Here is a 14,174-nt window from a genome sequence, read left to right on the forward strand (position 1 = left end):
CCAAGGAGAAGTTATGCTGATGAAAGATAGATAAATTTATTTTCAGATAAAGAAAACAGTTTTGATGACCTTAAAACTTTCTGAATTCTTGACATCTATATTTTTATCTATCATAACAGGATTCACACAATGTTGCCGTTGTTACGCAACACCTGCAGATAGTATCCATCTATCATCCTCTCATCTATCTTTTAATCTATCTATGGCTTTAAATACTACGACGGCAAGCAGTTCATCTACCTGAAATGGCGGTGGCCTGGTTTAGGCAGTGGGGAGGAGGGGGAGGGGGGCGGGCAGGTAGTAAGGTTTTCTACCTCTAGTAAACAATAAAGCTTGGAAGGAACGCATAAACCATGTAATCCAGTTTTCTGTGTGAAATCAAGTTCTTAAATAATCACAAGATCTTAAAGATAAACTATACACAAATATAATGAAAGGCTAGTGAAGCGAAGAAAAAACATCTTTACCCTTTTTTCATTGAATCTAATTATCTTAAAAAAGACGATGCTTCGACCGATGAAATTAGAAGGAGCTTTGAAGCTGTACATAGCTTTGTACTCACTAGCTCTTAGTCTAACTTTCCTAACATCAAGTAAGCATAGTTTTTATATTTATTTAAGCTAATCATTTTTTATTTTTTTTAAGGGCGAATCACACCCTGTTTCTATGATATCGCTTAAAAAATTCACTTCAATAAGGGTTTAAGCAATTTCTTCTTAAAATTATTCAAATCTATTTTTCCCCAGTTTCTTAGCTAAGTAATGCACACATGAATTCTATTTTGCATTTATTTTATATAAAGTTTATTGTTTATTCTAGTTCCGATGCTGAAGCATGTGGGTCCTGAGGGAGATTGTTTACTGTTTACAACTCCTCCTCCTATAGCCTATGGGTCGACCGGAGGTAAATATATTTGTGTCTCAAAACATAATGCGGGACACATAAAACGGTGGAACTAGAAAACGACGATGAAGAAATCTTACGAGTATTTTATGTCATAAAGAAATTAGTTTTACTAGTAGCTTGAAAATCAACTTATTATATATTTAACTGGATCTGTGTTTACTGCACAATTGCTGTGGTTCATGTTTAATGGACTACTTAAAAGCAAAACTTCAATCGTATCAGTCGTCTCCCTATTCTACAGTTTAATGAATCTCACTTCACTTTATTAGGACCAAATTAAAATGGAATTTATGATGTATGCTTATACAGTATACCCAATTCGATAAGTTACTTAGGTATACATTATTAATTTTCTGTTTTTTTTTATATTATGTCAACCATAGATTTGTCTTCTCTAGGTTGTTATATTTCTGGAATAATACCTATCTTTGTCGCTGTCTGCGCTCTTGGTTTAATATTTATACACTGGCTTCAGCTCAGGAATCTCAGGAAGCATATTAAACTACCAGAGGTAATAGAAATATATGGATATAATCGATAATGGATTAATGAAGAGCTAGGTAAATTCAAGAAGCTCAACAAACCCCTTAGCGGTTGTACAAACAATAAAATACTAATTTCTAAAAAGTCATATTTAATATCTTACTTTTATATTATTAAAAACGGTTAAATGGTACAATATAGCTTTCGGTTTTAATTTGTTTTTGTAGACATTTATTTATCTTAATGTATTAGTCCTCCCTTGCCAAAAAAATGTAATATGAACATTAAAAATATATTTAAAAGATATTTATTTAGATGTCCTCGGATGAGTTTCGAATGAAATTCAAGAAAAAGTTTTGGAAGATGATAATTCTTCATTCAATAGTAGTGGTAAGATTATACTCATCACCTGATCAAATATTGTCAGGTTTATTCAACCTGAACCAACTTTACTGTTTTATTCTTCAATGATTTTGTGGAATGAACCAGAGTCAGAAATATTTATGTTTTCTTTATTTGTTGAAAATTGAATTTGTTTAATGGCAGGATTATCCAGTGTTCATATTCCGTTCTATTCTGATCCGGATACGGAATCCATCCACTGAAAACCGGATTCCAGATCTTAACTTTAAAGGAACTGTCGTTTTGATTTCAAGTGATCCTCCCCCCAGGCGGATTTAAGGGTTTGGTGCTGATCCCAGAGAACTGTGACTTTCGATCACAATTTGGCCTATTAAACCTAAAATTTTCCGTTTTTTCCATTTGTACTTTTTTTCGGCATACGCGTTTTAAACGAAGAAGTATAAAATGACAAAATTGTAAGTTTAAAGATATTAGAAATATAGACCAACATGTGACTGATTTCAAATAAAAGAAACCGAATGCATCTCACCCTGGTTAGTTCGGGGTGCCTCGAAAAGTTAAAAAAGGTTAATTCCCCCTGGAAGAATTATCATTTAGGGGTTAGTAGCAAGGCAACTGATCCTTGCTTAGTCGCTTTAATTGCTTTAATAATTTTTTGCGATTTCTGTTTTTATTGGTTTTTTTAAGGATATTATATTGTTGGAAAATTAACTTTCTTAAAAAAAGCAGAGTTAACATCTGCAGTCAACTTTATTGCGGTTTTGATCTTGCAGAACACTAATTATAAAGCTTAAATTCCTATTTCAGGGTTTAGTTGCAATGGATGCTTGTATTCTGACCGCAGGGTATGCCACTTCCTGTCGGAATATATACACGGAAGTGGAATCAAAACTCAGGAATAGGCTTTCACATACACCAATATCTAATAGGTAAAGGAAAGCGATTTTGCACCTCAAGATAGTCCAACAATGGCTTTCAGTTTAAAATAAGGAGTTGAGTAATTATAGTGAAAAATCGTGTATCTGGTGCAAAAACTATAGACTCATGTCATGGGCAGACGCGTAGTGGAGGGGGGGGGGCGGTACCCCTGTGCCCCACCTAGACATGCACCCCTCTAGGCCCCCCTATGAGCCAGAGGCAGGCTCTAATTTATTAAACAGTAAACTTATATATATATTCAGATTTTTTACTTTTCTTATCAATCTACAATATCACAATTTATTCATTTTATTATATATCAAATTATTTCTTGCACCTTAATCTTAATTATTATATTTTTTTCGCGGGGTTTCATTTAAAATGATTGGTAATTATGGTCAGATGACTAATAGTCAGCCTTCAGGTAGATTAATATAGATTTTAAACTTTTTTTTTCTTAATACCGGTTTTTCCTGGGGGGGGGGTGCACAACAATCGTTAGGGGGTGCACAAAAAAATTCGCCAAAAGTGCACCCCCAAGGTTAAACCTCCACTACACGCCTGGTCATGGGACTTTTCTTAATTCCACTATACTCTGTTTACAGTAGTTTTTATGCAATGCAAATCATCTTCGAACGTTAAGAGGATTTAATCTTAAAATCTCTATACAGAGCTAAGCTGTTTTCCATACCAACCCATATATGTATTATTTATGGGTTTTTATTTTGTTTATTTATTTATTTTCAGGCGGCAACTTTCCAACACCTTGAATTTTTATAGCATCGGTGTTATTTTTTAAGATCGCCCAAATTAAACAAATATGTCATGGTAAATCTAGACATCTTTTTGAAAAGCTTAAAATTATGTCACATTTGAAAAGAATTGATGTCAGTTCTAAGTATAGTTGGACTAAAATTAAGGAACCAACTAAAAAAATTTAATTAAGGGGGGCTGATGCCATAGTACGACAGGCACATGAAATCTTCGCAGACGATCATACAATCAACAGATACTCAAACGATAACCAAGATATTTTGGGTAGAAACAAGTAAGAACAAATTATTATGTAAGATAATGTTAGATAATAAAAGATAAAAAAATATAAAAAAGATGATATTCTCAATTTAAAAAAACAAGTGATATATTGAAGGGATTATTCGCCTCTTTCAAAATACGCATAATATTACCATTTTCGGGATTATATACTGAGTAGATCTTACCACTGAAAGATGTTGCAAAGGCCCAGAATGATCAAACTTTTAGTAGCATAGAGCTACTATGACAGGTCCGATCCCTGCCGCAAGCAGAAAGCAACTCACAGCCATTAAGTGTAAATGACAATTTTTCACTCATATCTCCCGCAGAAACAAACAATCAAGCAATCAACCACCATTCCGTAGAAGTCAGGGCTAGCGATGGGCACGTTCGTTCTTTTCATTTCGTTCGTTTATTGTTCGTGTGTTCGTTCTCAAAATTATCGATCATTTTTTCAAAAATATATTCGAAAAAATCTTTCATTCAGTAAAAAACTATCGGTTTTAAAAAATGTTGCTCCAAAAAGTCGTTCGTTCAATAAACAATGATATTTTTTTCAAAATCTTTTGGAAAAGTTCGTTCAGTAAAAAATGATAATTTTTAAAACTTAATCAAACGATTTAAAAACATTCGTTATATTAAAACGATAATTTTTTCATCTTTTTCAACGATCCATTTCGTTTGTCTATCCTTGGTTTTATTTTCTGAACGATCTTCTTTTCCACAAAAAAATCGTTCGTTTTCAAAGATTTCGTTTGTTCAAAAAACGATACCCATCTCTAGTGNAAACTCAATCAATATGTAGGCTTAGTTGTGATCCTTAAATTAGGATGTAATGCGTGTTTTAAAATAGTCTAAAACAAAATGGAAAGGGGTTAACAAATAACAAATAATATAAATAAATTGGTTAAGTCTTATAATCGCTAAAAGATCTCCGTCCTTAACTAATCTGTAGAAAATATGAATTATAATGTGTAGGTTTGAGCAGAGGATCACATGTCGAGCCATGTTCACCGATGAAAAGAACCACTACGATCTGAAGAAGAATTCCGCAAACAACCAATATTTGGCTTCTATTTATGGTTTTTGGAATCAAGGCCAGAAAGTAAGCTTTAGATATAAATTTCAGTGTATTATATGGACAATTAAGCTTCTATGTATATATGTCGAAGATAACGCTTTCTTTAACTTTTTATGAAGGTTCTCTAAAGATTTCTTGTTTTATATTTTTTATTTATATTTTCTTTTTATTTGGGTCAACTTTTACCACTGATTTAGAATGTAGCGGATATCGGGAATTTCAGGAATAAAGCCTACACTGATAATCTGATACTTGAACTCAGCATGGCAGGAGCCTGGATAGGTAACATAACATGTTACTTACACTCAAGGGAATGCAGACATAATTTCAAGAGAATCGACATTTATAGATTGGTATATCTCATTTACAATTTGCTAATCCAAAAAAGCTTTGTATGATCAAGAATGCAAGATACGTATTCATGATTTAACTGTGAAAACTGATAATTTTCAATTATGGTCTTTTAGTATAAAAATAAATTGCGGGATTCTACTACAGAAACATTAGAGGAAATTGTTAGAATCGAACAATTTCCAATCTAGAAAAACTACGACATCTTCCGCATTTCTGATCAGATTACGGTTTCAAAGGCATCATTAACGGTAATGCCTCTATTCAAATGGAGGGTCATTTAAAATCAGAAATTTTCCTAGACAAGTAAGATTTGACACAAAAAAATTAAGCTTTTATTTATTTGAATATTTAGGATTCTTTGTTTGGATTCTCATGTTGCTCCTCATGCTCAAGGTAACATTTCGGAGTTCAACCTTATTTAGGGGGTTAAAGGGATTGTTCGCAATTATTTTAAATAAACATTTTAAAAAATCTCTTCAGCAACATGGGTATCTCCCGCACTTATCTTTCAAATTCAAATTTCTGAGAAGCACTATTTTCTAATGCAAATCTTTAATCTTAATATTCCAATTTCGTTCAATTGACAATAAAGGTTGTTACATCATCATTGTTTGATTATTGAATATCTTCGATTCTCAAAATGTCCTATTAATATACTCTTACAGGGTGTCCCGATAAACATGGAAATTAAGTGACGACTTCCATATCGTCTTTGTTTCGCGTGGTATAATTACGTGAACACATTTTTTGGAGTATTCTAGTAAAGGCAATTAATAATCAAAACTACTAATCTTGGGAATTCAATAATGTGGTCTACCATATTTGCACCTTCAAAATTGACGGAGACATTAAGAAATCTGTCCAGATTCTAATTTATTAAATCACAACGAAAACTTTCAAATTTTAATATCTCCGTCGATTTGGAAGATACATAGAAGGCACCTTTTCAAAATCTCATAAGACGTTGAGTCTTTATTTTAAAACTCTTTGCCATGTATCAACTATCCTCTCTAAATTCCCATGTTTATTGGGACACCATTTATTTACCGGCAAAGTGAGTATGACCAATGCTTTTGTTTATTTAATTAGTTTTTTCTTTCAATTGTTTTTTATTATTATTAGGAGAGACATCATCTTAAGGCGTTTATTACCGATGAAAGTATGTGGGGCGGATCCGACTACGGAGCAGGTTCTGTACGTTCTGGTAGATCCAGGTAGAATTATTATTATTATTTTTATCATAATCATTATCATTATCATTATCATTATCATTATCATTATCATTATCATTATCATTATCATTATCATTATCATATCATTATCATTATCATTATCATTGTCCTTGTCTTTGTCATTGTCATTGTCATTATCATTATCATTATCATTATCATTATCATTATCATTATCATTATCATTATCATTATCATTATCATTATCATTATCATTATCATTATAATTGTCCTTGTCTTTGTCATTGTCATTGTCATTGTCATTGTCATTGTCATTGTCATTGTCAATGTCAATGTCAATGTCAATGTCAATGTCAATCACAATCACAATGTCAATGTCAATGTCAATGTCAATGTCAATGTCAATTTCAATGTTAATGTCATTGTCATTGTCATTGTCATTGTCATTGTCATTGTCATTGTCATTGTCATTTTAGGAAGAGCAGCCATAGTCACCGTCCACTCAGTCCTATGGACTTCGAGAACGATGACAGGTAACAGTTCGTAGTATTCAAAAAAGAAATTGTTTATTTATTATTTTTATTTGGAACACTACTTTTGTTGGAAATGACTTAAAGGGTATTGGGAAACACAATGCTATTTTACAGTTGTCCCCTATCAAAAATATTTTTTATCTAAACTGATTGTTTAACGAAGCTAATTTTACAACCGAATGATGTTTTTGAGGGCCAGAACAAGCATTTCACTTTTCCAAAATAAAAATAACGTTGCTGAAATCGTTTTATCTTTGCTTTCTGTAAGATAACCCCGGGATTATCGTAAATTTTATGAACATTTTCGCACATTCCATACTTAGGTTTTTTAATTGGGAAAATAAAGAAGGGTATTAACGACTCAAGGATGTTTCTAAGAGTCAGAACTCAGAATAGTCAACTTTTTGTGATCAGAATATTAATGTTTTGCCAAAAAAGAACAGTGTTTCTAGTAAATTTTAAAAATATTTTCCTTCAATTGTACTGACACAAGGAATGATATTGAATTAAGCTAATAAGCAATCCTAATCAAATATTTTAATTTTTTACAAGAGACACTATAATCGATAATTTTTGTCAAAACCATCCTAAACTGAGTTTATTGTAGATATTAAAACTATTTTCCGTCCTGGTCTGTAAAATATAATAACACAAAGTGTTAAATCTTAATTAAAGTAGCTGTAAGCGTAATTTCAAGTGACCCTCTATGCAAAGATGGCAACGCCCGATTCACAAGAGTACCCTTAAAAGCTTCTACTGATCAATGTTGAACTTATTCTTATTAATCTACAAGCACGCGTTCAATTGTTTGCCACTTTGTTTACAAGCTGTTTAAAGTATTAAAAATGTTAAAAGTTCTAGACTTTGCAGAAATTAAATATTTTCTTTCGAATTTTTGGAATATGGAAAACGTTTTTAATGTAGAATATTCGGTAACGTTAAAAGTCAAGTTACACTTGTAACACAAGTAGCGCATTAGCTGTGTTAAGTTCAAACTGTACACTTTACATGATGAATAGTGACAGATTGATTAACAGCGAAAGATGTATTGGGTGCCGTTTAAATTCGGGCAGTCCATGCCTTCTATGGATGGAGAGTTTTGAAATATCGCTTACAGTCCCTTTAAGTTATCATGTTTTTTGTTCAAAACGATTAAATGTTTCATTTTCTATAATTACAGGAAAGGTGGGAATGTGGATAATATTTTAAAATTAAAAATAACTAAATTTGTTTTGTTAGGATGAGTAAAATAAGCTTTGACAGATCTAGCAGAGTATCCAGAGGGTCCAGGTACGACAAATATCAGCAGGATAAAATGTTCTAAATGTTCTACTGAATTAATATTATAATGAATATCCATATGTTTAAAGTTTTTTCATCAGTTTTTTATTTTGAACATGACAAATTTATCACAGTAATCTAACTTAATTTCAAGAAGTAGATAAAGGAGAAAGTTTAATCGTTTCTTTATTTTCAAACGTTTTAACTAATTTTCGTTTTTTAAAGAGGAACTAGCTACAAGGATATGGGGAGAAAACCATCAACTAATAACGGAAGTACGGGATATAAGGTCATTTTTTTACTTCTGGCTTTGGAATAAATCTTCTAAGCATTTTAAAATATTTGTGGTTTAAAGAACTGAACACTAGATTGTTTTATAATACTCTAAGTTACATGTAAAATTTAGTGAAAATCGCAGCCCTGTTGCTTCAAATTCCACTAACGACCGTCATTAATTGACGTAAAATATTTTCAGATTTTCTGACATTTTTACAGGTTCCCTAAGGAAATTTGTTTCGTTTAGAGCAATTCAAGTTTCAATATTTATATAAGTACCCTACAGAACATCTGCCAAATACCATGATCTTCTAATCCTTATATCATTGCAATCTGAAGGTGTAAATGTTTGATATTTAAAATTAGACAATATTACCTGACAGAACTCATAGTTTCAAACATCAAAGGTCTACGACATCAAGTTGGAAATATTTATGGATTAGAAAGTTTGAATTTGTAGTGAGTTTTTTTGTTTGTTTTAACTAACATGGAAAGTACATACATTTTTTGGGGACAATTTATTGAGGTAACTGAAACCTTCGTATGATAAATTTAAAATTTTCAATATTTTTTAATGTTGCAGAATATGGGCCATATACAGCGTGGTTCTGGGGCCCCCAGTCAACTGACTGTTAGCCGACTAGAGAAGGTATACGCTTTACGCATTTATGGTGGGAAATTTGAATCACGAGGCTTTAAGGGCTCTTCGCGCCACCTTTCCATTTTAAAAAGTTTGGCTCTTAACTGTTGTTTTGCAAGTCGTCATTTTTAATCGTTCTCTTTTCGCGGATTTTTCTGTTTGAATTGGCGCATTTTGAAATAATAAATGTCAAAATTTTCATTTTTTGACGGTTCATAATCATTCCTCGTGGTCATGCGAGTAGCTTAAAAAAAATAGACCTGACCGGGTCAGCCGTTTAGACGATTATTGGATACAGACACACAAGCCAAATATGTATATATATATAAATAAATTTGGAATAAATTTAAATTGTGAGATATTCTTAAATTTAATGTTTTCTCTAAAACCCTCTTTCATACAGGACTTATACCAGGAAAACTACATGGTAAGAACAATGTAAATGTTTTGCATGATCTTTTTTATTTGTCTTGTTATTTGGGAAGAAAACAAATTATTTGTCAAATCTTGTTTAAAAGGGACTCACACAATTCTAACTTTCACCTAAATATGAAATGACTTCTAGTTTCTTGTTTTGTCCACCAATCTAATATTCCTGACATTATGTTTATTGTCATGTTCATTGTGTGGAGAATGTAGCTAGATATTGAATGTGTTGCAAATTACAAAGTTATCCATAAAGGATGAAACTTTAGAGATGGAACTTACTCAATCCTTTTTCTTACATTCATGATGTCCTAGCTGCAGTTATATTCTTGTCTTCTTTATTCAAATTAATCAGTTTATCCGTTAAACCTTCCCATCGTCATATTTATAGAGGTCCTGAGGAAAGTCTCATCCTGTGTGGGTAACCATGGTGCAACAAAACTGGCCATAATTTTGTTATTTTTAAAAAGATCTTCGTATTTAAAACTTATTGCAGATATTATCAATCATGCCTCAATGTTTATTTGATTAACTTAATTTAACATTTTTATCCGTCACTAAATTGTATTTGTGTTTGTCTTCATTACACTGATTTACCTAGTTTTCACTGCCCTTAATACATAGGTTCCCGAGGTAGCTGAAGGGTATACTGTCAACAGGTTGTTAAACCCTAGCCTGGATCTGGATGCTAGAAGTGTAGCTGACATGTCAGTGTTGACTGTTACAGGGGCAATCATTGGGCCCGGCACACAACACAACAATAGGTAGATATTATCTAGTAAATTATAATCAGAAAACTAAATCTTTGCAAATCTATCTACAATCTTAATAAATCTATCTACAATCTTAATAAATCTATCTACAATCTTAATAAATCTATCTACAATCTTAATAAATCTATCTACAATCTTAATAAATCTATCTACAATCTTAATAAATCTATCTTCAATCTTAATAAATCCTACAATCTTAATAAATCTATCTTCAATCTTAATAAATCTCTAGTAAATTAAACTCGGTGAAATCAATCTTAATAAATCTATCTTCAATCCTAATCAATCTATCTACAATCTTAATAAATCTATCTAGTAAATTCTCCTCAGTGAAATCAACCTTAATAAATCTATCTAGTAAATTAAACTCGATGAAATCAATCTTAATAAATCTATCTTCAATCCTAATCAATCTATCTACAATCATAATCAATCTATCTACAATCATAATAAATCTATCTAGTAAATTATACTCTGTGAAATCAATCTTAGTAAATCTATCCAGTTAATTCTTCTTGGTTAAATCAATTTTAACAAATCTATCTAGTAAATTCTCCTCAGTTAAATCAATTTTAACAAATCTATCTAGTAAATTCTCCTCAGTGAAATCAATCTTAATAAATCTATCTAGTAAATTATACTCGGTGAAATCAATCTAATAAATCTATCTAGTAAATTATACTCGGTGAAATCAATCTTAATAAATCTATCTAGTAAATTCTCTTTGGTGAAATCAATCAAAATAAATCCATCTAGTAAATTATACTTTGTGAAATCAATCTTGATTAATCTATCTAGTAAATTATACTCGGTGAAATCAATCTTGATAAATCTATCTAGTAAATTATACTTGGTTAAATCAATCTTGATAAATCTATCTAGTAAATTATACTCGATGAAATCAATCTTAATACATCTATCTTCAATCGTAATCAATCTATCTACAATCATTATAAATCTATCTAGTAAATTATACTCGATGAAATCAATCTAAATAAATTTATCTAGTAAATTATACTTTGTGAAATCAATCTTGATTAATCTATCTAGTAAATTCTCCTTGGTGAAATCAATCTTAATAAATCTTTCTAGTAAATTATACTCGGTGAAATCAATCTTAATAAATCTATCTAGTAAATTATACTCGGTGAAATCAATCTTGATAAATCTATCTAGTAAATTCTCCTTGGTGAAATCAATCTTAATAAATCTATCTAGTAAATTATACTCGGTGAAATCAATCTTAATACATCTATCTTCAATCTTAATAAATCTATCTAAGAAATTATACTCGATGATGAAATCAATCATAATAAATCTATATAGTAAATTATACTCGATGAAATCAATCATATAATAAATCTATTTAGTAAATTATACTCGGTGAAATCAATCTTAATAAATCTATCTACAATCATAATAAATCTATCTAGTTAATTATACTCTGTGAAATCAATCTTAATAAATCTATCTAGTAAATTATACTTGTTGAAATCATTCTGATAAATTCTACTTGGTGAAATCATTCTGATAAATTCTTCTTGGTGAAATCAATCTGGTGATTTATGCATGGTGAAATCATTCTGATAAATTCTACTTGTTAAAATCATTCTGATAAATTCTACTTGGTGAAATCATTCTGATAAATTCTACATAGTGAAATCATTCTGATAAATTCTACATAGTGAAATCAAACTGGTAAGTCACACTTGGTGAAATCAAAAACCCTTCCTAAGAAATTTTAAATTGTTGTGATATTAGGGGACCGAGGAATGCGGGTGGTTTGATGGATTTCTTTAATACTCCCCAGAAACCAGATAATCAAGGTATAATATAGATCTTATCAAATTCTCTTGGAATCAATATTTTGTAATCTCAAATATTTCTCAAGTTTTTTCGATTTTTAATGTTATGGTTTATTTAAATTAAAACCGTCGTTTTTTATGTGAAAATGTCCTGCTTTGTCTCCTGTTTGTATAAATCCGCATATCACTTTAATAGAGTGATTTACAACGCTAGCGTTTAAATCTTTTAAAGCCTGAGTGCCGAGAAATTGAAGTATACAGCTAGTAAAACAATGACATCTCCGTACATGATCGGACAAAGGTTTAAATAATTGGATATCCCACTCTACAAACGGTGGATAACTAAAAATTACCCCTACGACTAAAACATGTTTTTTTGCATGATGTTGTCTGGATTTACCTTGATTTGTTTTTCTGTGTATTTTTCTCACTTCTAAGTTTACTCGTATGTAAATTGTAAAGTATGGTTGAAACGAGAGTTTTAACCATTTCTAACTAATTATTTTAATAGTAAACATTTCTTGAGTATTCTTGTTTTAGTTTCTTTTAGATTTTCTTATAGCATAAATTGCTAGGTTATGTATCATATAATTAAATATGATACAATCAGAAAAATGTATATTTATATAGAATATAAAATATTTAAAACCTCGGGAAGTCCATTTGATAGGTTTCGGAAAAAACTAAATTTTCATTTTCTATTTTGCATGATTAATAATTCGTGTTTTAACTTTCTATTAAAAAAAGTTTGTTTGCATGTACTTTAAAAAATTAACGTTTTTTCACATTTGAAGCGTTAAAATGATTCACTTGTTTCATCTTTGAAAATTAATCCACAGCACGCTAGATTGTGTAAATATTTTTATTAAACAAGTCCTAAATTTTTCAGTTCTTTTCACAAAATCTGTTTGCGAATGGTGGTCTTCTAATTTAAAAACGCCATTAATGACTACAGTACTTTGTTTTTAAATCTATTTCAAGATGAGCATATTTAAGACTTCTTATTTTTAAGTAGAAAAACAATTAAAGAAAAGTAATGAAATCTTCAATTTTTTAGTCTGGAAAAGTTTAAAAGATCTTGTTTTGAATAGATGATATGCCAAACTTTAAAAGTCCAATAAAGGCGTTTACAATTTCCTTCAGTATTAAACAAGTAATTAAAATTTATCTTATAGAATTACAAACTTTTTAACTTAATAAATGAGGTCTCATATTGACAAAGACTATATTCCGGATCTGTTTTACAAAATAGATCGACGGCATGGCTTCCTTGATATAAACTTGGTTTGCATGGGTTTGAAAACATTTTATTTTCAGATGAAGCCACGGCGTTCTTGTAAATGTCCCGACAATATCCATTTTGAATTTTAGGAGATCTACAGCAGACACATGGACGACATGAACGAGGTTCAATGATAACAGAGGAAACTGATATTATCTGATTTTTTGTATTACTACAGTTACATTGTTTTAAGCACAGTTTAATTGTACACTTTAATGTACTAATTATTTAACCTTAGAATAATTTTCTATAAATTACAGATTCCATATGAACAGAGTTTTCACCGAACGAAGCGTTTCGCGAAATTTTTGTTCGTATTTCGCGAAAAAAAAATTGCGAAAATTCCGCATTTCATGAATATATTTTTGCTAAAAAATGTGAGGAACATTTTTCGCAAAAACCTTAGGTGTTGAAGCAGTATAACAATAAATTGATCAAAAAACTTGCAGACTTCTCTGCTCAACATTAGAAGTTTTATTATAAAATTTAAATAATTTCTCTTCCTTTATTTTAATAAATGTTTGATGAAGAGAATTTGATTTCTCTATCTTTCTGTACGTTCACCCAAATCCAGCTAGCCATGAGCCAGCCAGCCAGAGTTATTTTACAGAATAAGTTTAAAATATTCCGAATTATTTTTGTTCTTCCCGTAATAGATTTTTTATTGTGTTTTAAGAAAGAAATTCTAACGGTTGAGAAAATATTAATAACTATATGAATTGTCTCCTATAGTTGTTCTTAAATCTATACATTAGGTCGCTATATATTTCGTGCGGGATTTTGCATTTTTTAAATTTCGTATTATTTGCGAAATTTTTGGTTTCTTTT

At 30.6% G+C, this 14,174-nt stretch overlaps 1 protein-coding gene across 3 annotated transcripts; it reads left to right on the forward strand.

The window, feature by feature from the left end:
* The first annotated feature begins 293 nt into the window (after positions 1-293).
* On the forward strand, positions 294-14,174 carry LOC111714049 (uncharacterized). Of its 3 annotated transcripts, none has more exons than XM_023489062.1 (18): positions 294-592; positions 820-903; positions 1,305-1,417; positions 1,705-1,779; positions 2,560-2,681; positions 3,617-3,718; positions 4,684-4,810; positions 4,984-5,068; positions 5,493-5,533; positions 6,263-6,354; positions 6,807-6,863; positions 8,103-8,153; positions 8,370-8,433; positions 9,004-9,069; positions 9,464-9,487; positions 10,111-10,250; positions 12,021-12,085; positions 13,436-14,174. In XM_023489062.1, exons 1-18 carry the CDS (start codon positions 505-507, stop codon positions 13,504-13,506), a joined length of 1,467 nt encoding a protein of 488 aa, XP_023344830.1. In that variant the 5' UTR covers positions 294-504; the 3' UTR covers positions 13,507-14,174. The 3 variants fall into 3 exon arrangements, with proteins under 3 accessions (XP_023344830.1, XP_023344832.1, XP_023344831.1); XM_023489064.1 differs by having other exon boundaries at positions 13,382-13,475; XM_023489063.1 differs by lacking the exon at positions 9,464-9,487 and having other exon boundaries at positions 13,436-14,172.

The sequence above is a fragment of the Eurytemora carolleeae genome, unplaced genomic scaffold (genome assembly GCF_000591075.1).
Source record: "Eurytemora carolleeae unplaced genomic scaffold, Eaff_2.0 scaffold1497, whole genome shotgun sequence".
Lineage (NCBI taxonomy): Eukaryota > Metazoa > Arthropoda > Copepoda > Calanoida > Temoridae > Eurytemora > Eurytemora carolleeae.

What these genes read in the sequence shown, in the direction of transcription:
- LOC111714049 (XM_023489062.1), top strand. Translation starts at nt 505, where the DNA reads ATGCTTCGACCGATGAAATTAGAAGGAGCTTTGAAGCTGTACATAGCT. An exon ending in GTACGTTCTGGTAGATCCAG is followed by an intron (nt 6,355 to 6,806) that starts GTAGAATTATTA and finishes TTGTCATTTTAG; the next exon opens with GAAGAGCAGCCATAGTCACC. An exon ending in AGAGTATCCAGAGGGTCCAG is followed by an intron (nt 8,154 to 8,369) that starts GTACGACAAATA and finishes CGTTTTTTAAAG; the next exon opens with AGGAACTAGCTACAAGGATA.